General features: G+C 35.1%; 1 protein-coding gene across 2 annotated transcripts in view; it reads right to left on the reverse strand.

Moving 5' to 3' along the window:
- LOC132703288 (octopamine receptor beta-3R-like) overlaps nucleotides 1–23,274 on the reverse strand; it is a 305,268-nt gene that overhangs the window by 146,816 nt on the left and 135,178 nt on the right. For both annotated transcript variants that reach the window (XM_060672445.1, XM_060672444.1), the window contains one exon: nucleotides 1,352–2,430. In XM_060672445.1, the coding sequence (XP_060528428.1) occupies nucleotides 1,352–2,363 (1,012 nt within the window). In that variant the 5' untranslated portion in view covers nucleotides 2,364–2,430. The remainder of the gene's footprint in view (nucleotides 1–1,351; nucleotides 2,431–23,274) is intronic.

Below are 23,274 nucleotides of genomic sequence, written 5' to 3' on the forward strand. Positions count from 1 at the left end.
GCACTAATACAATCTTTAACCAAAAAGATAGAATTCCATCAGGCCCTGAGATCATTTTATTTTTTTATTTCGTTGAAACTTTTACTATTTTATTAGGACTAGGATCCGGTGGAAGATACGCACTATTGAAAAAATTGAGAGGTACAACATTGTGGATTGGATACCACTAAATCAAGAAGCTTTTTCCTGTCATTTAGCACAGAATTGTATTGTTTAATGATCTAGCATGCGATTGATAATACAAGTTTTTTGATCATTGTTTATACCCTCGACATTACATATACTTACATGACTTTTTTCATCACTTTTAAAAATAGGACAAACTCTTCATTCCTTCTAATATTGGTGACAAATTTCAGAAGAAAGCAGTAGATTAAATATCACCAGTAAATGTTTAGAGCCAGCACTAATACAATCTTTAACCAAAAAGATGGAATTCCATCAGGCCCTGAGATCTTTTTATTTTTTTATTTCGTTGAAACTTTTACTATTTTATTAGGACTAGGATCCGGTGGAAGATACGCACTATTGAAAAAATTGAGGGATACAACATTGTGGATTGGATACTACTAAATTAAGAAGCTTTTCCCTGTCATTTAACACAGAATTGTATTGTTTAATGATCTAGCATGCGATTGATAATACAAGTTTTTTGATCATTGTCGTTATGGTTAACATATTCCCGAGCATTACAGTCACCCAAGCTGAACTGCTTCTAAAAATGCTACATAGCAATGGCTACGGAAGATGGTATGTACAATATTGCCATAATTAACGAATTATATTGTAGAGTGGCACTTACAAATTAGAAAATCAATGTTCGAAAAATGTTGATCAAACTAAGCAGTTTCGATGACTTCAGTTTCAATATCATTTCTAACCAAAAGAGTCAGCTCACTTCTACGTGTTTTGTCGATTGCTTTAACCTTGTGTCCGATGTAACCAATAAGATATGCACACTGACCTGACGAACTGAAAAATTCATCCATTCGTATTAAGATCCGCCCGCATTGTGATAATATAAAAAGAGTTTAGATTCAGTTGATCTGATTTTGTTTACCTCCATTAAACTACTACTGTAATGTTCCTTTTGCCGTTTATTTCTATCATAAGCCAGAGCTGCATTGTGGCCTTCCGGATGCCATTATGCGCGAAGTAACGAAAGCAAAATTTGGACTCATGATGACATGTTGATTACCTGTTACAATTTAATCGAGGGATTTATGGTTTACAGTATAGAGGGATTTTTCAAGGGTTTACAAGCACAAAAGGAATTACGAGCGTGTGCTCTTCGGTCTGCAGCATACCCCTGGTAATTAATCTCATTTAAAGTAAATTTTTGCCTACTCACCGTTTAAGTTGAGTTCAGTCGCAGCTTTGCTGTTGTCTCTCGCGTTCATCGCTGTATTGAATTCGGTACTGGTGGTACCGTACGAAACCGCCGAACCGGAACTTGCACTTCTACCACCGTTTATCTGTGCGACCGTAAGTTCCGAGTCCGGATGTAAATACTGATCACTATACCTGTCATTATAACGATCGCTATAACGTTCGCGGTAAGACGTACGGTGCTGATGAATGGAATTCAGAATTATATTCGAAGACGTTCGCGATAAGGCCTTTCGTTGTCTGATTGCTTCCTTGTAGATTCGGTAATACATGGTGATCATCACGACTCCCGGCACCCAGAAACTTATCGAACTAGATATTACCGCGTAATACCTATTTACAACAAACATACATTCGTCCGGGTTTGTTTCCACGTAGTCCAAATGTTCGTCGGTCGTATACCATCCGAGGAAGATTGGCATAAAGCTTATGAGCGCGGGTAATATCCAAACGTTTGCTAACATGATGGACACGGTTTTGTGAGTCATAGTGATGGGATATTCCAGAGGTCTGACTATAGCGTAATACCTGTCTACACTTATGCAGCACAAGTGCCAGATACTAGCGGTCGAGAAATAAACGTCCAGGCTGTTCCACACGTCACACATAAAAGGACCGAATTTCCATCCGCCAGTCAATTCTACACTCGCGTTGAACGTCATCGCGCACAATGCTACCAACATGTCCGCCATCGCCAAACTCACCACATAGTAATTCGTGATCACTCTCAATTTCCGATGCCGATGAACACTTATGATCACCAAAGCGTTACCTAATACGGCGCCGACTATTATGGAAGAGAATATAAAACCCTTGACGATCAGGAGTAGGAGATCGGTCCAGTGCGGATGAGGATTCTCCAATGTCGTTACATTGCTCTGGTTTTGATTGGTAATATTTTGAAATAGGCCGGTTATCACCGAAGGAGCGGCCGTCTGAGTGGCCGAATTTGACTCCATAGCCTTCACTATCATCGTGCAGATGCGACCTGCTGCTGTGGTTGGAGATGCTATGCGTCACATCTTGGTGCGATTTTCAACTCTGGAAAGAAAATCGGTTTCGTTAGAAGGCAATTTTTGAAACGCGGCGAGAACTACTTTTTCCTTATCGAACTGTTTCAAGTTTTGAAAATCAACTAAGTAATAGGTGTGAAATCTATTATCAGGCGAACAATATTGTGGAACTGCTAGCGGACACACAAGGTGTCACGCTGTATGCCCACAATCGCAATTGCAAAAACTCGTTTAAACTTAAATACGACCAGTCTAGCCAAATTTCTGAGTTGTGATATACAATACGTAGTTATGTGCCGGAAGCTAAAAATATTAATATTTGGTTTTTGTTTAATTTTTTTACGAATATTTTCGTAATTATTTTTGCGTAATTATAATAACTGAGAAGTCCAGTGAGTAGTTTTTCAACATTCTAAAAATTGGTTACTATTTATAACAGTGAGCGTCTTCTTGTATTTACATTTGTAATTAAATATTTAATGTTTTTTTTATTACTCTGAATTAAAACTCTCATTGTCTAAGAACTGCTTAACAAAGGTGTTAAATATAATTATGAATTTCAAGTAAAAATAACATATCTTCAATTTATTTTACCAATTCTGTTGCGTAAACCGGGCGTACTCTCACTTTTTGTTGTATCATTCAAAATTATTCGATACATACTATATTGATGGTTGATTGATTAAAGACAACTTTGCAATATTGGTTGTATAAAAATTACATACCTTTAGACCGGGTAAATTTCAGATACTGTAAGTAGTCCATATGGGACCGATAGAGGTGGGGGTGGTTTTGTTCTTCAAGTTTACTTGACACACTAGATTTGTTTCTACCTCGGAGTTAGGAAGTCATATATAGATAGATAAGGCATTAAGAATATAACGAAAAAGTTGGATAATAGGAGCGAGATTGGGATTATATTATTTTTATTTTTAAGGGATGACATTAAAAAGAAATCTATTGCCCCCAAATGTTGTTAAATAATTTTAATTTGTAGGTTAATGAAGTTCTTACTAAAAAAGAAAATACTTATTAATAAGATTTAATTATTTTTCAATCTAACCATGGAAGTAGGTTGATTATTTTCCCTTTGTATCACCTTCACCCAACTTAGAATTCAGCTGCCAAGAATGAGAAGCTATTTAAATGATTTTTTCGATTTTAGTTTCATGAGCGCTAATTATAGGATTTTGTGACATTTACGAGTGGCTAAGGAAAATATGAATAATTGATTACCCATCAATATTTCTGTATCCTACACCGTAAACTAGGGACAAAAGTTGCATGTAAAATTTGATACATTCAATAAACTTTTTACACTCTCTTAATAGCGTTTATTAACTTAAGTTGTTCGCTAAAAAAGATTCAAAATTGAGTTTTTTATTAAATATTTTCTAAAACATTCCACTAAATAACTTATGAGACGGGCCAGATAGAGAAAATGTATATAATCACTGACTTACTTCAAACGGATAAAGTTTTTGAAACACAAATCCACCCAAGCGTAAAGGAAAAGATTTCGCGAGCATCTGAAAATATAAAAAGCCGGCTTTCAATGTGATACGACGAGCTTATTGTTAACGGACACTTGCGATCCTTTCAATGTTTGTCGAACGATGTAGTGTGGGTATTTACGAAACGGTCATTCGACATTTTGAATTATAATAACATGTAACAAAAACTAAAAGGAAAATAGTGGAGATTAAATGATAATTAAGGAGGGTAGCTAATTAAGAACATTTTCAAAAAATACTTTAAGAAAACAGCTATATGTTTAACTTCATTATATTAGTGATATTCATAAAATTGAGTTTCTTACTACGAATTTAGGTAAAATATTCGTGTGCCTCATGCCCCTTGGTTTACATTACTCTTAGGGAAAAATTTCTAGAGCGGGATAGAGCACTTCAAAAATATAAAACTGAAAAAAACAGTTTCCAATGGGGATACCTATAACACCTTCGCAATTTTGCTTTATCCTCGTTGAGGCGTGAAAAAGCGGCGTATTTGAAGTTTGCCTGAAGGATACGTCGACTATGTCGAAACGTTTGAAATCTGCACATATTCTCACTCAACCAAGACCGAAGTTACCAGATAATGGAAAATTGTATAAACATTTTCTTGCGGCTTTTTGGGGTACACAGGCAGATGCCGAATTGATCAGTCGCTTTCAGACTACGCGGCCTAAGGCTTCTGAGTTTCACTTTCGTTTCCCTACAGCTGACGAAAAAAAGTCAGCTAACTATAGTTTTAATCAAATGCTTCAGGAATTGATGGAATTTCATTCTTAATGTCAAAACTGAGTTTATCCATACTACCCACACAGTAAAGTCATGCCTCAAGAATGGTTACCTTTCAGCCTGCTGGAAAACCGCTGTTGTATGTCCCATTCCTAAAGTAAGTTCTCCTGAATCGCTTAATAATCTAAGGCCAATTAGCTTACTACCTGGTTCTGGAGGGGGCTGTCTATTTACAGCTCTATGAATTTGTTAAAAATAATCCTATCTGTTTCTCAATCGGGTTTCCGTCCAGGGCACACTACTGCAACAGTTTTGTTAAATGTGACAGATCGAATTTTTCAGAGTTTAGGTGACAAATATGCGACCATACAAATTCTACTCGACTTTTCTCGAGCTTTAGCTCGAGAGACATGCTTTAGGGTGAAACTCAGGTGCTACTCTCTACTCTGCATTTTCTGAAAAGATTCACTTGCCCTTGTCGTTTGCTACCAACTCCAAAACTTTAGGAATAACGGTGGACGTATCATTCAAATTTGGTGAGCACATTTCAAATTTAAGTAAAAGAACTTACCTTTTACTTAAGACTGTATATGCCAATAAATATATATCGAACTGTGTGAGTCATATATTATGTCCGCATTGCATATTGTCTCATATTGTTTTACCCATGTTTAACACTCCTTGATAGTAGACGCCTTAAAAAAAGACTAAACAACTGTAGTAGGTTTGTGTATGGCTTAAGGAAATATGAGCACGTGTCCCCTAAAATTAAATTGTTGCAGTGGTTGAGAGCAGATAATGTATCAATTTATTTGAGTACCTAGTGGCGGAAGATGTTAAAGTCTTCTAGCCCTCTGTAGGAGCTAGTAAATATCTATAGGTAACAATTTTATGGTATTTTTTAGAATAAGAGGAATTTCAGTTTAAGATGCACATGTTTTTTCTCAATCCTATTCAAAAGTCAAAGCAATGATCGGCCTTGCAAACACTTGTCTATTAATTTATGACCGAAGACAAAGGTTCCTCCTAGGGCATGGTTTAAGTGACTTTTGAAGTAGGTATTGAGTTAAACAGATGTGTTTTACTTTTTAGAAAACCGAATTTTAGGACTTTAGTATCGTTAAGGATTTGGCAGGCATCGAAAGCCAATTTTTTCAGACGGGTTCTTTTTTACGATTTCGAGGCTTTGCTTGTAGAATTTATAACTTATCACTAATTATCTATCTTTGTTATTGTATATACTTTTTTACGTTACTTGTTTTTTTAATAATATGGTGAGTTTACTGAATTAGAGGGTTGTGTGTAAAAATACTGCCTTTTATTTCAACGAATCGACGTGTTGCTGAAACGGGTAGTTTTGGCGACGCGTTGTGAAACTTCTAATGTAAATATTAGCGACAATACACTAACTCTGCCTCAACACAGATCTTTTCTTTACGAGCGGGGGTTTACCTGTAATGCGGTTTAATCGTCATAGACACTTCTTTGCCTTGTCATCTTTAAAACTACTTCGGAAGTTCGGTGTTATATTAGATAAATAAAGTGCTGATTTGGTTTTTCGTCTTTTAATTAACCACAGAGCTATTTCTGTTATTACTTACTTTCTTTTTCTTTTGTTTTCATTTTATTTTCCCTTGCTACGGGTTATCTTGTTACAAATTGTATTTTCAGAAAGGTGTATAATATAATTGTGTTCAAGTCACGTCTATCACTAGTATAAGCTTTCTGAGAAGTTAGAATAACGCTTGGTCAGAGGAAATTTCACGCATGTTGGTATAAGTTTTATGCAACCCTGAAAAGCAATCTTATTTTGAAATTTTATTAAGTGTTCCGTATTAATTTGGGCCTCCGGTACCAATCATCTGCGCCATTTCCAATCAAAGATTTATCAAAACATTGAGTGGACCTACGATTTTGCCAGCGACTATGGTTTTTGCGATGCCAAGTTAAATTACCTTAGTGGTAGTAAATTGACAGGCATTGTGTGTGCGCAACATGGCATCAAATGGGAATTGAATATACGACGTTGGTCATTTAACAAAGGATACAATACGATAGAGTCGTATTAGGTCTAATTTAGCTAATGTCTTTACTTGTGCGTTGTGTGGGAATTCATACGTGATCATTTCCGATAATGTGCACTGGAATTATTGCGACAATGTGTTAATTAATCTTAAATTGGATCGTACATGCACGAATTTATTGTCGGGTAAGTGATTTAGTGCCGGCTGTCTGTTTGCTCTTGTCGACATCTGCGAGCAGAAATAATGTTTACATTGCGACGCATCGTAATGTCGAACGATCCAGATCGGCTATAGGGCAAACGGAACATAATCTGGATCACATTTAATCTACTCATATAAATTCGCGAAAAGCTTCTTCTACTGGTGGCGTGTGTCAAAATTGTGTTTATTAGTAGTTATTAATTATTATTATTTTTCATATATAGTAGCGCCAAGACAAATTTTATTTCCATTGACTTTAAACGAAGTATAGGATAATCTCATATAAAATGTGTTAAAATTAAATAGATAATTGATGCATAAGCTCGCATGCATTTTTTGCTAAATTATTTTTAAGTACACTTTTAAAGGCACTACTTTTTTGTATTGTTTTAACTTCAGTGGGAAGTTTATTATACAGTTTAAGTGGCAGAACTATCGGGCTATTTGCTACCTTAGCCTAGACAACATCAAATTTAAACTGACCCTAAAATCATATTGACCGTTGCTGGAGTGATGTGATATATTATTTATATGCATAATCGATGATAAAATATATAGAGACGGTAACATTAATAAATATCGTTTAGGAAATAGTGTTTTGCAAGAGTATGTATATGGCATAAATAAAATAATTCTCAATATTTCGTTTTGTGCTCTGAACATCTCACCGCCCCAACACACGATACAGCTGAACGTCAACTTTATATCTCAATTGTCAAAGTATATACGCATAAACTGACAGTTTCTTAAGTACTGCATCAACATGATTGGTAGACGTAAAGTGTTCGTCAATAAAAACTCCCAGATATTTTACTACTCTGGTTTGTTTAACGGTTTTATTATTTAATTTAACAAGAAGAGTCTTATTTAAATCTGTTGAGCTAAAAAGCAACATTTCTGTTCTCGATTCACTTAAAGCAAGTCCATTTTTATATTTATATTCATATTTAGTAATTAATAATTCACTATTAATTAATCCAGTTTCTACGGGCCAGTTTTACGTTGTAAAGTCCTTCATATAAGTAAGGCACAAAGTCGTTGCAAATTATAGACACATTTTATTTCGAAAAATTCCATTCCGTAACCGAAAGATTTTAATTATTGTACATTATAAAAAAAGGTCATCTTCAGGTTAGGTTTGTGTCCACTCAAAATTTACATACACCAAATGGTGCGCCGAATTTGATTGTGTCTAATTTCGAAACTCGAATTAAAAAAAAGGTTTTTCAGTCACTTTAACTTTTTTTTTTATTTTCTTGCTACGTTTCATTTGAGAAAAGTTTTAGTTTAACTTTTAGGTATAACAAACATTAATTTGCGAAAATCTCCGCTTACATCTATCTCGTCAATTTGTTTCATCTTTTTACATCTTCTTGACATTAAAAGAGGCGCCCTTACGAAACTACTTAATTAAAATTCAACTCGAAACTTCCGTAGCCAGATATTAAAGCAAAATTAATGCGAAACTACTCTATTTAAATATTTTGCTATACCGAATTCATTCAAAACTTCGGCAAAGCAGATGCAAAGTCAGTGACCACGTCGTTTCGGTCTTCGCCTGACCTCACTTAGTGCCCACCACAGCATATATTTTGATATTGAGACGGATACTAACTACAAATCAGCGACTACGTCCCCGGTCCGATGTTGGTTTAATTAGCGGCTCAAATTTCGAAATAATTTAGTTGCTAATTTACTACTTTAGATTTGTGCTGGTTTTTGATTATGAAATGCGAATTTAGCAGTAATTGAAATCTGGTACGTTTAATAGAAGACTGATGAAAGAAACTTCCACAGGGTACTTTTTACAAAACCTCTGGATTCCTCCTGCGTCGGTTTTTGGCTGAGTCAAGTTCGACTCAGGAGGAATCCAGACGTTTTGTAAAAAGTAATATAATTAGAGATTAATTTCTGTCTATACTTGGGCTAATATACTCTAAAACCCAAATTTCTATAAATAAGAAATTTATGAAACCCAAAATAGAAACGTGTAAGTACAGGAAAGATTGCTGTGCTTGTCCTTTTTTTGAATATACATAAACATTTATTATGTTCCGAGCAGACGACGATTTGTCAGATTCCCGAGATATTCGATACCAATGTGGCGATTCTAATCTTTTGGTTTTATAAATAAATAAGAAGTTAGTTCTACTTTTCTATTTGTTCGGGGCTGAATAAATTCTACAACACAAGTCATAAAAAATGAGCCAAGAAAGATAAAGATACAATTTTAAATTATTCTTGATTATGTAGGTGAATGCGGAAATTGTTTCTATTTCTTGCGGTACATTGATAAAAAGCGGCATTAACTTTGACTGGTTTTTACGAATATATGTTAAAATATTAAGCAAAGAGATAGGTGTTATTGTGTTAGTGTTTTATGTTCCTACAGCTACAGCTAGGTATATCAAACAGGAGTCGGAGGTTTCTCATTTGTGCGGTGACAACTTTTTCATTTTTACGCGAATAATTCACTGTATATACTAAAGAAAAACAAAAAAAATGGAGTAGTGTATTAGCATACACATCGTAAGTTCTAAAAATAAATTGTTAAAATTCGGTGCTGTAAATGCGGTGGTATATTTTTTGTATGTTTCAGGATGATTTTTGTCAATTCAACATAACCCGCTGTTGCACTACTGTAAAATTTAATAGTATATTATGCAACAAGTGAGGTAAACGGCATTTGACTCACGAGTTTTTAATAAACGAGTGAGTTAAAAAGTTTACCGAACGTGTTGCATACTATATTTTCTCTACGATCGTTAGTTTTTGGGTACATTTTCGCAAAACAACACGAATACATTCACTGACATGACCGTCAGAATTGACAAACGTCCTAATTCAAAGCGTGGGAAATATCTCCGAAAACATCCGATTGCTCCCAGATCTGTGCGGTAAAATCCCGGAAATGTCCGAAGTGGCTCGGAATCATGGGAAACCAAACTGACGTTGTAAAGTGCCTCTTTCCTACACGCTAGATCGATGGGTAATTAGGTATTTTACGGACGGGAGTAGAAAAAAATATTTTAGCATCATATTTAGGTACCGGGTGAACCGTTCATTGTGGGATGATTACACGTTATCTCCGAATCTATAAAAAATATCAACCGTACCGTACTTATTAGTGTAATTTTAACTTCCTCAGATAATTCTAGGCATATTTCGTACATAAAATCTTATGACGTAGTCTTATCATATCTGACATATTTTTAATTTTATGTCAAAAATGATGTTTGCAGGTCTAATCATATTTATCCATTTCTATGATTTACTGTAAAGAAACGAATCTACTTTAACTATCGTTAAACATTTTAATGAAAATATCGTAAGTGGTTATTTGTTTTCAAATAGAAACATTCCATTTTATAATTTTATTATATTTAACATTGAAAAAAGGTGTCTTTGTATTCCTGTTGGAAAAAGTGTATAGATATTGAAACTTTAGCAATTAAACATTTTTCTATTGTAAAAATGCTATGCGGCTTTTATGTTTTGCTAAAGGTGGGTCATGCTAAGAGATCATATTTAGCTAGAGTTTTGGGTACTTGATATTGAGAAATGCGACTGTATTTACTATAATGTGAATCAAAGTGTCTCATGACCACCGCTAAAATATTTGATAATGATCCTGTTGCTGTATGATAAAGCAATAACTAAATCTCAAAACAAAACTTTTCGATTAAATATGGAGAATTGATTTATTACACATTTCTATATACGGTATTTTAGTTAATTAAGTTAATGAGATAGAATGGGCAGCAGAAAACTGAAGCAAAGTCGAGAGTAAAATTTTACAGAAATCCTACCCTTTTCCAGTAAAATTTCGTCTTTAAATAATGACGTAAAATGCATGTATGTTGCACCGGCTTAAACATGAAACGAAGCGAAATTACTTTGATAAACGAAACGGGGCAAGCAAACATTGTGTTTTTACTCAACGTCCACGTTATAATCCCACCAGCTTTTAAGTTCTAAAGGGCGGGAGATGTAAATTTAAAACGGGAAATCCTTAGTTTTATACGCAACCTGCACTATACTTGCGAAGGTCCTCCATTACTGAAATTTTGTTCTTCCGCCAGAGCGAAATAGGCTTTTTCCGTAGAATATAGTCTTATCGGGGATAGGAGAGAGGTTTTCGCTACGAGAGAATAAGAGACTGAGCGGATAAGCCTTTATAATGAAAGAAAAAGATAGGTACAAGCTTAACTTTGATGTTATCATGTCGCAAACTGCAATATATTGTCCCGCCTTAGTGGCAATCACCGAGTGTAGCTTTCCAGTGGTAGGGCCTTCGGTAAATATTATTTACGTTTAGCACTAGACTAGATAGCACATACTACTGAAATGACAGTTAAGAGAGAGAAAAACAAGTGACCGAGGGCCAAAGAAAAGTCAGATCTGGTTGGTTGGAGGGTTGAAGTCGGGAATCGACTATGCCGGGTTGGCGCTCGGAGCCTCAACTTAATGAGATGGGAATCTTAGGATAATCATCATCCAAATGAGACCAGAGGGACCTACCTACTGAGGTTTTAAACCAGAGGAAGGTTAAGAGCCCGCTGTTCGCTTGAATGCGGCATCCTATGCATGTGCCGGGTAAAGCATGCGCATTTCCTTAGAGATCACGAATCATAGCTTTTAGATAACCAACCAGAACATACCATTTCCCCATCAAACTAGGAAATGAGCGTTTGATATGTACATGTTAAAGAAAAAAACAAATCAAAAATATATATTTTTTACCATCTCGAATGTTAGGCCAAAAAAATCCGCCTTATTTTTATAACTCTTTGCACTGACTCAATTTACTTTCGGGACAGTTTTATATATATTTTTTTTTAGTTTAAGTCGCCCTTGAATTGTTTTCCATAATAACGACAATAACAACATTGACCAAAAAACCATTGTACCGAAAGTCCTTTCATCGAACTCATTTTGTATATTCGTCCAGTAAAGGTTTTGGCCCCCATACTCCTCAATATATGTATATACAAACGAACAACCTAGAATTAGAGCACGCCGAAACGTTCAAATATCTTGGCGTCACTTACCTATAAACAATATTGTCACAAAACCAGACAAAAAGGACAGTCAGAAATAACATCAAACATCCTTCAAAAACTGGCCGGGAATTGCTTTGCTTGTCGACCGCAAAATGCGCAGGTCCAGGGCAGATCTGTCCACACAGACAAGTCGACATCGCCCTTATTTAGACATGCAGAATCATCAATGGATAGATGAAGCCAACACATTCCAACAAACTCTTACCAGGCTCAGCAGACCCGGGCGAAAGAAGGCTATGTGCAGAACAAGTTGAGAAATTCAAACAAACTTTCGACGAACGCCACGTCCTTTATAGTCAGGTACAGTAACGATGGAGACTCAAATCAAGGAAGAACTTTCGTAAGTACGCTGCAATGGAAACACCCGACCGACACTTTTCTTGTCAATGAACAACCTCCCGCAGGCTTGGACTTGAGCCGCAAAACATGGAAAAACGATTAACAGAATACGAATCGGCGTGCATTTGTGAATATGGGCAGATAGAGAATATACCTGCTCAACTGCACACTATGTCCTGCACCATGTTCTATCGATAATATTTGAAAAGTAAATTAAAAAGTCATTAACGCAGTCTGATATTGGGCTAAAAAGCACCGAAATATACGATTCGGTCTCGAAAATGTAAAATAAATAACGAACATATATTTCTATACACTTTTTGCCATAACAACTCTCGTAAAGTTTGGCCACGTACGTCCTGTATATTATTTGAAGTTTTTAGTTCTACAGTGTGTTGATCACGAGATAAAGTTTCCTTGAGTGCTCCCTAACTAATTGGGAAAGTTTCCGCATACGATCGAGTAGTACAATATTTAAATTATGTAGTAATAAACTACACTCGTTCCTTTTTAAGCGGCAGTCGCGGTTGGAATTTTATTCTGGCGTTTTTCAATTTAGTCGAAACGGTTGTTGACTCAACGACCCAAAATAGTTCAGCCGCTCCTAGACAAATTCTCGATTACCATATATCAGACAGCAAATTTATTGTTCGTTCGGCGCGTTTGCATGTCATTTTGCTATCATTTGTATGGATCGCAGGAAATTTCAAAGACCTGAAAAGCAAGAGCCGGGAGAGAAGGCGTTTTCAAACGAGGTATCCGTATTTTCCAACCGCTTGCTCGTTCGACCCCCAAAAACCCCAAGGGCGTAGCTTGTATAAAAGTTCGTTTTGATATCTGCGGGACAAATTTTGATTCGTCAGTTTAGAAAGTGTTCTAAAATGATTCTGAGAGTTCGTAAACAATTGATCGAGAAATCGAATGAAGCTAATAGATTTAATAAAACCCGCAGAAGCAACAATTTAGCTTCTAGCTTGACTTCATTGCCGTGAATGCATTAAAACATCTAAACATGCTAGAAAGTAAAGAACTTTTTATCCATAGATTAAAAAATTTAAAAAATAATTGTCACATCCTCTATGGTATTATTTATAATATTAACCGATCTATATAAATAAAGTCCTAACATGAATTGAGAATATTGATCAATGCATTATAAGGTTCGACAAAAAAATTAAAATTTTAAAAATTCTCGGAAAGTATGATCAATTTAATATAAAAACCGGCAAAAACAGTCTGTATAGCCTCATTCCATAGACACAATGTAGCGGAATTGATATTTATTGCCTTTCGAGCTTGTCTTTCCTTGGTTTAAAAATTATAAAAAAAATGTTATTAATAAATAAAAATATAAATAAAGGGCGAAGCAAATAAAATATTTTAGACTTATCAATCAATCAATAAACAACCGAATACACTAAATACTAAAAAAGAAGATAGAGTTAGCTTATTTAATGACAGTTTGGCACCAAAAAGTCACCATTCACCGCTCAGCAACCACCTTTTAGAAGATTTGGACCTGATGTCGCAGTAGCCTAATTATAATTGATTTTTTTCTATTACTTAGTTAGCGCTTTTGGTTTGCTCGTTTCATGTCTTTTTTCAAAGTATTTTATTTGTGGTTTCTTGTAAAAATATATAAATTTGAGCGTTAAATAAATATTTGACATCTTTATCTTGATCTTTAATAGAACATTTTTTTTTTAAATGTAAAAAAATGTAGGTGTAATGTAGTAATTTTTTTTCTAAATAAACTTTGTGTTATAACATGTATAAATAAAATACTACGAAAATTATAAATTATAAAAAAAAATAAAGATAAAATAAAATATTGACCAACGTTTAGTTAACATTAACAACAATCTAATGAAAAACTTATCAATAGTTGAAGGTGATTTGCTCTAACCAATTTTATCCCCCATTTTGAGGAACGCAATTTATCAACAAAAGAGCGGAGTAGACACCGATGCTTGTCAAATAATAATTTAAATAAAATAAATAAATTAAGCCATTGTTTATGTTGTTATGCCATCTTGCGGAAACACAATTTGTTTCAAGAAGTAGATTATTAAAAAAAATTAAAAGCTCGGACTTTTTTACGACCCGTAAAGTTTAACTCAGGAGAAGTCACTGATAAAAGTAAACAAAAATAATTTGCATTTTCATTAAAACTGTGGCCAGGGTTTTTCACAGCACTCCTTAGAGTAAGGCAGCGTTTTCAAGTTTCGGTCATTGGTATTGGTATTGGTATTGGTATTAAAGGGGGGCGCCCTCGCGGGCGTCCAAGCACTTAGGCCACCAGATGGGCCCGTTGTGCCCCCAGGCCGCTCTAGAGGGCGCCCAGAATGCCGCCCTTCCTGTAGAAGGTCAGCAACTCCTTTAGCCCAATACCGTGCACTGAATCCGGATCGATCAGGGCCGTTCCGAAGACTACCAATCTTGCCCATGTCAAGACAGGGCACTCGGTGAGCAGATGGTACGGGGTCTCCTCCCCTTCCATGCACCACCTACACTCCGGGTCGTCTCCAATGCCTAGCAAGCAAAGATGCCTCCTAAGCCTGCAATGTCCTGTGTAGGCCCCTGTTAGTGCTCTACACTCCCTTCTGGTCAGAAGTTTCGGTCATATTGAAGATATTAAAATTTAATGAGACCTCAGGCGGAAAAAAATATTACGATAGTTTGGAGGTATAATTGGAAATTGTTTTCATATAAGGGTCATGTTTGTGTTATATTTTTCATATTGATATTGATCAAAAAAATTGTTCGCTTGTTGTAGTTCGCGATTAAAAACATACTGTGAAAATGCCCTGTAACTTGATGTAGAAGCAATTAAAATTACATGTTTTGCATTTAATACATTGCCCTCTACACAATTTCGGGTTTCCACAGTAGACTTTGTGTTATTCTTTTCAAACTGAGAGAATATCAGTTAAAATCCCGCCGCCCCCAAATGTATGGTTTTCGGATGCGGATGCAGTGCAACGAATAAGACTGACGGGTGGAAACACAACTTTAGCCGTATCGAAAAGCTGTAAGCTCCGAGGAGCAAAATAACGTTAACGGCGGTGAAAGCGATGGGCGTGTGATTTTTTTGCCTGTAAAAACACATCTTGTTTCCATTAATTTTCGAACGGCTGCCGCCGCTTTTTACACCGGAAAAATCAGCCTTTATGCAAGGTAATTACTGGATCGACTTCAATGCGGACGCGTAAATATTTTTAAAAGGGGTTGGATGGGACGGCGAGGGCGGCTGTTAATATCGCGTTAATGCTTTGTATCGATGTACGATATTTTCTATTCTTCTAGCAGAGTTTCGTTAAATTGTAATGGATTTATAATCACCTCAGAATGCATGAACTGAACACGAACGAAGGTCTATACTATACTATAAAATTTGCTCTAATTTTAATCAATGTTATAAGTATTTACTGGTTCAGTTATGATTCTCTCAAGAAAAAATAACTTTTTTCTACTCTCGTCTGTAAAATATCTAATTACACACCGATCTACCGCACGGGAAGCTTCACTTTACCACATGAGTTTCGTTTCCCACGGATCCGAGCCAATTCGGACATTTCCGGGATTTTACCGCAATCGGATGTTTTCGGAGATATTCCCCACGCCTTGAATTTTGGCGTTTGTTCTGACGGTCATGTCAGTAAATATATTCGTGTTGTCTTAAACTAAAAAAGAGAAAGAGTATAGTATGCAACACGTTTGGTAAATTTTTTAAGTCACTCGCTCCGTTCGTGCCAAATAAACTCAAGATATACTATAAAATGATTGTTCTCTGAAATTCAAAGGGTCAAATATTTGAAATATATTTTTATAATTGCTATTAACAGTGTCTTTGTAGCATGCCGCTACCGTACTTGTAAAAAACAATCGGCGTGGACCCTTTTGCGTCCCGTCTGGTTATCGTTCTCTCTCTTTTTCTCTAGGAAGGGTGTCGGAAATATTAATTTCGCGAAACAGTTTCCTATGAGATTTAGTTACGGGACCACCCGCATTTCATTGGACTCATTTTCGATATTCGGTGGTAGAATTCGGCATTTTTAATTTATTAAAATATTATGTGTTGGTGTCGAAACGTCGTAATTGTAGTTGTACTGTGTACCTTTACGTTGTAAGAATTTATTCAGCAACCTTTGGAAAAGTTTGATTGGTTGGTTTTATTCAATGTTCCAAGTAATTATTATTCGACTATTTTTTGTGTATCTCTTTTCACCTATCTATATTATCTATATATCTATATTAAAATAGGTGCAGGTGGGTGTGGGTTAGATTTTTAAAAAACCGCTGTAACTCCTACATAATCAAATAGATTTTAAGAAACTTGGTCTCACTCAAAAGAGTAGTTAGTGCACGGGTAGTCGCATTTTGGTTAGTTTTAAAAATTAAAAAATGGTGAAATTTTATTCTTGAATCTTGAAAAAAGACAAATAAATAATAACAAAAACACTTGAATAAAGCTTAGCTTTGAAATATATTTTTTTGGTATGATTACAAGGTGGATTTCAATGAAAAATCAATTTAATTGTTTTAAGATATCGGTTACGCCCCCTCCCCCTCCGAAAATATTCTCCATGGTATTTTTTTCACCACTTTAGTAAAAACAAACATTTTACAAAGTACAAGCTGGCCAAACTGAATACTTTCTAAATGAAAGAGACGAGATGTTACGTCTGTATCTGACGCTGAATTTGTATGAAAAACATAATGGTGAAAACCGCGCACAATGGCGTCGTTTTCGAAAAAGTGCATTTAAGAAAAATCATAAGGAAAATTTTCTGTTTCTATAAAAACTTCTCTAAAAAATATTTTTAAATATATTTGTATAATTATTAGTATTTAATTAATTAAGAGAACTCCATTTTCGATGAAAATTACCACCCAATCACTAAATCGCTAAAGTTGACCAGTTTAACGGCTACGTCTCAATATCACCGCCTAGGACAAACAAACTTTGTCGGGAATGCCAAACCTTTTCGATTACTTTCCCCAATAAAACAGAGGACCCCTTGACTCCTTGGAATACCTATTTTTCCCTAAACCACTTAAAGGGGCCCTTCGGAACGTTCACTCGTTATCCGTTTTACCTTTTTATCCCCTTTTTTACCGTATATGCAAGCCGACCGTATGTGATGTCGTTAGAGTGTGACGGCGTGAAAATGTCGAAAAACGATGTGTTTGTTTTTTTCATACTACAACGCGTCGCCTGTATCGGAGCGTATCGATCCAGCTTTGGCGAAGAAAAATCTAAGCAAGGGGCGCTTATCTCTTTTTATCGCCCGGAATAACAATATTTTTGGGACAGCTAGTGACAAGCCTGTTTACCAGACATAGCCGATTCCAACGATTCGCGCGAGCTTCGCAAATGCAAACTTGTGAGAGGAACCCCATAACCTTGGTCATCTATGTCGGTTTTTTTGAATTGACATGTCACATGTGCCTCGGATTCGTGGAAAACGAAACTGACGTGGGAAAGTGACGCTTCCCTCACGCTAGATCGGTGTGTAATTAGGCATTTTACAGACGGGAGTAGAAAAAAAGATTAATGCACTTATTTGCATCGTGAATGGTTTTTTTTTCAATAAAAAATAAGATATTTCTGAAATAATTTATTTTTTATTAAGTAAAAAACTGGAAAAAAGAAACTTTACTCCGACTTTTTTCAGTGAAATCTTCGTCTTTTTGCCAGAGAGCTGCGTTGTCCGGACATTTTAAGGGCATACCCCGTTTTAACATCCAGTAGTAGTCCTCCATCATCGTAATGCTCCATCTGCCTTGGTTTCGCCGTTCCATTTCCTTAATGTCCTGGTTAAGCCTATCTCACTACTCTTTACTAACTGCTCCAGTTACAGTTCAAGTGTGAAAACAGGAAATACACTTTCAAACTCATATTACAACCTAAACGATGAAAGTGTTGTAACATATTTTGAACAATACTATCGTAGTTTTCGTCCCTAGAGTTCCGAAGAAACTTATCAATTATTTCTTTAAATGGAACCCAGACATTTTTCTCGATATTAGTCATTGTGTTTTCAAAGTCCTTCTCTTTGCAAAATGTTCTTATCTGCGGCCCAACAAAAATACCTTCTTTTATCTTAGCCTCAGATTTGGCTGGAAATTTCTTGCACAAACACTATCCATTTTAGCCTAGGTCTTTAACAAACTGTTTCATCAAGCCAAGTTTGATAGGCTAACAGGAGTAAGGCTTGTTCTAAAGGGCCCACTATCCCACTCACAAATAAAGCATGGAAATTTTGTATAACCCCCTGTTGTCCTAAGAGCATGTACTGCACTTTAAGGTCGGCCACAAAGCATCCACTGATATTCTTGATAGTTCATTTTCTTCAAAAAAAGTCCTAAATTTTCATACGTTTCTTTTAAATGTACCGAATATGCAACGGGAATCGAGACCAGTTCGTTACCATTGTGCAACAAAACGCCTTTTAAACTACGCTCAATAAAAGTCAATAAACAGGCGCCATTGTTCTTTTATATACGGCACATTTCCAAATTTTGGAACTAAGTCAGCAAATATCTAATTAAATCATTTAATTCGCTTTGTTTAAACACTTCGGCCTCTGAAATCTGGTGTGAAATCAGTTCTTTGGGAGCGATAGGCATCGGTACATCTGGTCCATGAGAAACTGGTCGAATAGCAGAGTCAAGATTGGGATACAGAATTTGTTTCCCGATTTTTCTGTTGAATTCTTTAACATTACACGAACAAAAATAACAATCATAGCTGTGATTCCAGCTGCGAACACAGTAGCACTACGACCGATACAACCAAATTGCGCATAAGCAGGTTACAACGCTGTATTGACGCTTCTGCACCACTCTGTTGCTTTGCAGAGAAATCTAATATTATCCAGTGTTGCCAAATCAGATTTAGTGTCATAAAAATCAATTCATTTAAACATATAGGTATGCATATCAATAAAATAACATTTCTAAGATATGGAACGCTATAAAAAAATGTTTTTTTTTTAAAAAAGGACCCCAAAAATATACAAATAACCAAACAGTTTTCAAACATCAAAATCACTGTAGACCTGTGATATTATCATAAATAATCAAGAAGTTTATTATATACATCCATAGTCCAGGAAATTAATAAGTGAATGAATTTAAATATTATATATACTCCCCGCAGATTTGAATTTTTGGAGTCCGTACATAGAATTTCAAAAAAATATGGCTTTCCTGGCAGCAATAAAACCTTCTGGAAAAACATTCATTCCCGAAAAAGCCTTTTAAAAAATATTTATGGGCCCGAATAAAATTTACTCCCTGGCATTTTAAAATGAGCGCAACGTGAATGTCGAGTGGATTTTCGGGGCATAACTTTTAAATGAGTGTGTGCACAAGTTTGATATCGATTGCGGATATTTCCCAAGCAAAATATTTAATAATTTAAACCTGTCTGTCTAAAGCGATTGTAAAAACAAAGAGATGTACGCAAATTCGTTTGTCAAATGCATCATATACAATTAAAAGGATCAGCGTCTTCAGGAACAACTGTTCTATCACACAATAAAATGGCAAACTGTATCAACATAATTTTCTAATGAAATTCTTAAAGATAGAAACTTTATCGCCGCATATGGATCTAATTAGTTCAACCTGAAGAATTAAAAGAAGTGTTTCAACATCCTCAATTGATGGGCACACAAAATACTACGGATACTACATGGTAAACTTTGTCAAACAGTTTGGGATCGGTCAGTCAAGCTAAGCTGCTTAGTTCATGAGTTCACATAACATGCAATGATTCAATGATCTCCGTCGAAGAAATCCATAGAAAGAGAATTTTATATCTACTAAGGCAAAACCACAATTTGCATAAAACATTAAAGATATTTATTTACTTATATCCTGCATAAACAATAAAAGGAAATAGTTCCTTTAGTACTTAAATAATTTCGAAATTTGGGACTTACAATTTCTTAGGTTTTTTCTTTTATTGCAACAAATTTTTCTAGGTAAATTAAACAGGCAAATAAAATCTGGAATACAAAATAAAAAAATACCAAAGTAACAATTTATTAATATATCAAAGTTCTGCTGCTGCAAAGTTCATACCAAGATAATCAAGATCCCAATCAGATGAATAGAAACCAGAAAAGGTTTCTTCTAAGCGAGTTAATGTCAAGATGCTATTTAAGAAGAAAACGTTTTACCACTGGTTAATAAATTTATTGTGTCCAGGCTCATCAAGGTTTTGAATTATTTTTGGAGCTTTCAAACGTTTAAATGATCAACTAGATATATATATATATATATATATATATATATATATATATATATATATATATATATATATATAACAGTCATAAAAATATATGAATTGGTTTGATTTTATAGCTTGCCCTAAATATTTCGCCCAACTTGACGGCAGGTAGGCCGACATTAGGAAAATGACATCCTTCTGGATAGTAAATAAAGAGTGTAAAAAAAATGTAACCGTTAAACGCGAGATTCTTCTTTCGAAGTTACCGCTGGGAAACGTTTTTTATTGCTCCCAGAGGGACATAGTCCCGATCAAAATTTATGGGCGCTGGAAAATTTGTTTTAGCTGAAACGCGCCATCTGTTTATTGTGAATTTAGAGGGCATAGAATGGATTGGAATAAAATTTTATTAATTACTTTTTACACGAGAGAAATAAATAAAAAAGGACCGTTTCACAACAGGATTTAGATACAGATTCACATTAAAATAACAAACTATCAAAAATAAACTTTTGTAAACAATAATTATAAATAAATACTATATTTTGATACTTGACAAACGTCAAAATACCATGGCCACAATTTACCACTTCCCTAACTGTTCAAGTTGGTCTAATATTTCATGACAATTAATGAGTTGTACACACAACTGGTTTGTCTAGTCTGGTTAAAGAAGAGTTCAAGGTAAGAGTTTCCTTTTTAGCCTCATTTTGTATATATTTGGGAAGAAAATCACTGTACAGTCGTTTAATTGGTGCAATTTTAAACGGCATAAAATGAACTTCTAAATAAATATAAAGCAATAAATTGAAACTGCATCGTAAACGGTGACGAATCTGAAGAAAATTATTTTTTAGGGCTTCTGCATCGTGTTTTATATTCTACAGTTCCAGTGTACAGAGATAGACCCAACCATTTTAATATATGGACTGAACGTAGAGACCGATTTAGACTCGATAAACATGTTGCTATATATTTCATAGATCACACACCTGATGACATTTCGTTAGCTAAAGCTATTTTTTTTATTAAGCTCTATAACTGATCCGCAATTAATACTAATAACCGTTCGGAAGCTTTTTACAAGTTACTGATTATTTTGGTCAGCAAGCGGGAATGTATGTACCGTTGTTAGGGCAAATGCTAGTTTAAGTAAAAAACATTCGACTCCTATAATGTTCAAGCAACTTGTGGTGGCAATTTGAAGTTTCAATGTCGATGGTCCTGCCCATGGTACTAATATATTCCGTAATAGATGAGTTATAGTGTGGGTGACAGTGGTTATACAGTAAGATGATGATGATAAGATGATAATTAATAATTGTCTTCATTTGCGTCTGACCCAAAAGATATGGTGTTGATCTAAGATCAGAGGAACCTTTTTTGGATGTGTTCTGGTACAACACTCATTCAATTGAACTGAGATCGTCATTGATTTATTGTTCAAATGAACAACGTACTTTCTGCACGCCTGATCCGTGCATAATTGAGTATTTTAGAGAAGGTTGCAGAAAAAAATGTTTTGTTAATTTTCTACGCGTAATTGTCGCAGAAGAACCGAGGAAACAAGATAATCAAATAGTTAAACAAGCATCGGCGCTTAGTGAGTTGGAGTGGACCAATAGTACGGTCAAGTGTTACGAAGAGTCTTGGAAATTTACGTCCACATATAAGGGGGTAAAAATGTAACATGTTTAAATGTTTGTCCTTTTTCGGGAGTTTATATAAGAGGTGAGGATTGTTTACCAGGCCCTATTGCCTTTTTTGTTAATTTATAGAAATAGGGGCGCGACTCTATATGCAGTAACTGTCGAAAACCGGCAAGTTTACACTGTTTACATAAACAAGGTCATACAATGAAAGCGGCCAAAATTACAGGCAGAATGTAGAAATTATACAATTTTTAAACTAAACATTCAATAAAATAAGTACACACTAGGACTTAGATCAACATAAAGGTAGATCATAAAAAAGGACATATTTCTACATAGAATTTCAACAGTTTGTAATAGTATGTTCTAGAAAAATTTATATACTATTAAAATTATTGACATTTTATAGGGCAACGCCTCTTAAGCCAACAGCTGAAAGTTCTGAGAGCAGGTGTATCGAGGACAGTATGTCTTTGCAACTTTTTCAATTTTTAAACCTTTGATTGTACGCCAGCGGAAGATATCGACTATGCATTTTGACAGTATCGCAAGTCCTCGAAGAAAAACAATCATACCATAAATTCCAAAAAGATTGGTATTTATTTATCAACTGTGAAGCCAATGGAACTAGAATACACTGTGTAAATAATTCACATCTACGAAGTTCTCATCGATTATACGTATTTTCGAAAACATCCACCATTCATGTGACTTCTTGTGTCCTAACAAAGGAGAACTTTTAAGACTAACTTCTCCAACATAAAAAGGTTACTTACATGTGGTGAGTAAACTAAAACAATTTGGCTCTTTGCAAATAGCGGCGCCATTCGGTTTACAACTGGTTTTATTCTATTGTGGTGGTCTGCTTTGAAAGCGACATACGGAGCCGGGCAATCAATTTGTGTTTACGACTCGACAGTTTCGGGAGAAATAATTCATTAGATTTCAAATTTGTAAACTGTAATATTTGCTCAGGTATATTTGGACAAAACAATTTACAATTTATAATTAATGTTAGTATAATGAACAAGAATTTTTACTAGTCCATTAAAAAATTAGCACAAGGGACCCTTACTGGGTAGTCCACAATGAATGCTCATTAACGAGATGT

Source organism: Cylas formicarius, unplaced genomic scaffold (assembly GCF_029955315.1).
Source record: "Cylas formicarius isolate icCylForm1 unplaced genomic scaffold, icCylForm1.1 PGA_scaffold_6__28_contigs__length_40554024, whole genome shotgun sequence".
NCBI lineage: Eukaryota > Metazoa > Arthropoda > Insecta > Coleoptera > Brentidae > Cylas > Cylas formicarius.